The sequence below is a fragment of the Periophthalmus magnuspinnatus genome, chromosome 5 (assembly GCF_009829125.3).
Source record: "Periophthalmus magnuspinnatus isolate fPerMag1 chromosome 5, fPerMag1.2.pri, whole genome shotgun sequence".
NCBI lineage: Eukaryota > Metazoa > Chordata > Actinopteri > Gobiiformes > Gobiidae > Periophthalmus > Periophthalmus magnuspinnatus.
In genome coordinates this window covers 3,460,567-3,464,184 of record NC_047130.1, presented here as the reverse complement: position 1 = coordinate 3,464,184, position 3,618 = coordinate 3,460,567, and the positions used below count along the sequence as shown (strand labels likewise).

General features: G+C 41.8%; 1 protein-coding gene across 3 annotated transcripts in view; it reads left to right on the top strand.

The window, feature by feature from the left end:
• Positions 1–469: 469 nt before the first annotated feature.
• The window catches only part of LOC117370817 (chemokine-like protein TAFA-1), a 124,569-nt gene continuing 121,420 nt past the window's right edge, over positions 470–3,618 (top strand). Inside the window, exons 1-2 of one of the 3 annotated variants that reach the window (XM_055221784.1) lie at positions 470–1,088; positions 3,361–3,496. In XM_055221784.1, coding sequence (XP_055077759.1) covers positions 3,373–3,496 — 124 coding nt within the window. In that variant the 5' untranslated portion in view covers positions 470–1,088; positions 3,361–3,372. The remainder of the gene's footprint in view (positions 1,089–3,360; positions 3,497–3,618) is intronic. The other 2 variants (XM_055221783.1, XM_055221782.1) reach the window with 2 other exon arrangements.

The window sequence follows — 3,618 nt, the reverse complement described above, 5'->3', positions numbered from 1 at the left end:
GGAAAAAAAACAAAAAAAAAACTATAGATCTTGCTTTCACCTGCCCTTAACAGCAGAAGAAACAGACACATAGATGATACAAAAGCTAATGAATGTACAGTACTGTTTTATCAATCACAACCAAAATGTGAAAGGAAATAACTATTTGGATATTAAAAAAAAAAAAGTTTTCTTAGTCGCTAATGCAAATAAAATAAAGCGTTTATAACAGCTAATATATTGTCTAAACTATATGGAGAGCTTGTATATGCGCATATCGACGCACTCTAGTGTCGCAGGTGAACGCTGAACTTTCCAACAACTGCTTCCACAAAATTTCTAGGAGGGTGACGATGACTCAAAAGAACAATTTACTCATGTTCTCTCACTCTCTCCCAGACAGCTGAAGGCTAAGTGTGCGGTGCCGCGCAGTTACGCATGGAGATGTGACCGCCTGGCTTATTAAATCACACTGATACAGAGTTGATGCAGAGGCAGGAGTGGGCAGTCCCGCTCCAAGACATGTGATCGCTCCCTCTCCTTACAGCTGGGCTACATTGTAATACACGCACGCTGCCAGTTGCGCACACTGGCTCTACCTTTTTTTTCCACATTCACAGAGTCTGTACTTGGTGCGCCCGGGCGGCACAGACAGGGAGCTCACACTATCAGAGGCGGCAGTAGCGCTTTCTCAATGGGGAGACACGGCCAAGAGAACACAGAGCGACCCTTCCACTGGAGCCTTCCGCTGCGCGCCTTCACCGGCAAGTGAAAAGACGCGGCTAAATCAGCGCCCTGTCATTTCAGCAGACTTCTTCTACAGCGGAGTGATTTAAAGAAAGAAACTGACTGCACTGAGAAGACATAGACCTGTTTCTTTTCCTCCAGCGCCGACTTAACCAGCGTCCCAGCGGTCTCCAAATCTCCTGACATCTCCAAAGAAAGGAATAACTGAAAAGTACAGCATTGCAGACCGCTTTTTTTTAGCCTGGATAATTTGGCAGTGAACCCTTATTTCGGGAAAAAATGGATGGATTTAGCGGAGAAGATTGATACTGCTGGAGAGGCAGGCAGTGACTGTGACAGCTCATTTTCCTCCTAAGCATCAGGTAAAGGGGATACTTTTGAGGAACACCTATGGAGTTTTTAAGGGGGGGAAAGGTGGGGTGGGGTTCGTCTGTTTGCGAGATAAACGTTGGTTCATGTGTCACCAAGAGAGGACTTTACAGCAAAGCACTGGCAAAGAACAACGCGCGTTTTATCTTCATTACATAAGTTGAAAAAAAATAATGGATACGGTTTAGACTGAACGCAATTTGCTTCGTTATAGTGCCAAACAGTGCCACTTTTTGGTTATTGTTCGCGTAATTGCCATGTCGCTTACTCAGGGTCGTTTGAAAGCGAAAGGACCTGTAAACACTTGGTGCGTGAGGGGTGCGTGAAAGGAGCGTGATTGCAGGTATTCTCGACTGTACTTTCTCTTTTCTGGTTGAAAGAAGCGCTTGGAACTGTTCTAGATATTCCAGTTTTGCGTAAATGCTGCTTAACTGGACACATCAGCTTTACGCACGGGACATATTCGCACTCAGACGCGAAGTCAGCGACAGGGAAGAGTTTGGAAGTCTCTGTTCAAAGCTGCCATCGTTGCATCCAAATGTAAAACTTGTAGTATGAGTTTTAGGTGTGGAGTTTGGTTTAGTCGGCTTAGGGGTTAAAAGGAAAAGAAAAACAAAACAAGAGTGCTGTGTCCGGTATGTACCTTTACGCACAGTCCTACAAACCACAGCAGTGCATAAAGAGTCTAATCCACTGTTTAAGATTTTCCTTACTTAAAACATATGACAGATTATAAAAGAAGAGAGAGAAATATACCTACACAAGCAGTAATCAGTTTAATTAATCATGACTTATAGTAGATTAAAAACAGGCACTGGAATTTTCCATGAATCTCTAATAATGATATGCTTAATTTGTGCAGTTTTAGTGTTGCCCAGGGCAGCACACACAGGTTTAGTGGGATGCTATCAATCTTGCATACAGATGATGGAGTGACAGACAAGTTTGAGGAACAAGCTTCGGGGCTATCTTTATTCAGCTCGTATCACTAAACTGAAGGTACACCCTTGATTTTTGACTTTTGAGGGAATACAGTGAATTGTCTCACATTATGCATATGCAGAAAATGAATACTGGACACATTTATGTCTTAGTCCGGGTAAGATTTTGACTTTTTCTTTTTCTGGTCACTTTGATTCAGTCATTGAGTTATGATGGTTGAGGCTTAATGTGCCAGGTGGTGGTGATTGTGGTGGTTTTTGTTGCTGTTATTACCCAAAGATTTGCATGTAAGACACTGATATTGTACATTCTTTTTATGTTTTTTATTACATCTGATGTTAGTTTCACTAGTGGACGAAAACACTTGGGTCTGGTGCATGTCCACTGTGCATATGTGGGAAGGTGTATGCTTTTTAAAGTATATTTTGTTGGTGGCATGATAAGCAGTAACAGAAGTAGTTTATAGGAATGTTTGACTGTTTCTCCTATAATCCATAGCAATGTAGCAATGTAGCAATGTAGCAATGCTAGAATAGTACCAGGACTGCCAGACATTCTTGGTTGACGGAAGACATGATCAAGGTGCAACGATTAATGAACTAAAAAAAGCTGCGTGACACTGGCAAAACTCAAAAATTTCAGAATCTCACTCAAAAACAACTATGTACACAGAGAAGTACAAGTAAACAGTATCTATCTTCACACGTTAAACAGCTGATTAAACTGTCCAGTCACTCCCAAAACTCCAGCCAACTCACTCTATGTTTTCTCCTTTCTGCTGTGGTTCGTATAAATCCTTAAAATCCCAATAACATAACTATTCAACTATTAAAAAAATGCGGTTGACCAAGAACTACATATCTTTTCTCTAATGCTGTAGTCCTTTAGTTGTTAAGTCGATTAATCGGTTGATCGTGTCTTACTTGGCCAACATTTGTATTTGTTGACTAATCATTGTATTTAGATTATAAATATAAATATAGATTATATATGGGGCAAAAGCAGAAAGGAGAGGTTCATTTATGCACAAAAAGGCAGATTAAATTCATGATTGACAAGTTTAATCTGTCTTTACAATGCATTTCCTGGTACTTTTTCTGCATAAATTATAATTTTAGTTTTGTTTGTGAGTGCAGTGTCGTATCCAAAGAGATATGTAATAGTTTTGAGAGCTTTTGCCACAATAGTTGACTAGTTAATCGGCAGAACGTGTCTTTAGTTGATCGAGAATTTCTTAAATCGACTACAGCTCTACAGCTCTCTAATCTGAACATGCTTAACAGTTTGATCGGTAACTTCTCCTCCATCTCTGCCCCCCTGCAGTTGTCCCGTGCCATGTCGTGGTTGTTGGCCGCATGGTTTTGCCTGGGCTGGGTGCTCCTGTGCCAAGCCACCCTCTACCAGACCATCCAGCAGCACCACGTGGCCCGGCCTGGCCACACCGAGATCCTAACGCTGGGTAAGTCCCCGTTAGCTTATCGGTTGCTCTGCTGTGTTTTAGCTCTCACACCTCCCTCTCTCCGCTACTGCAGTATGTCAGAATGATTTAGCACAGTAGTCTACCAGTAACATAGTGATTCA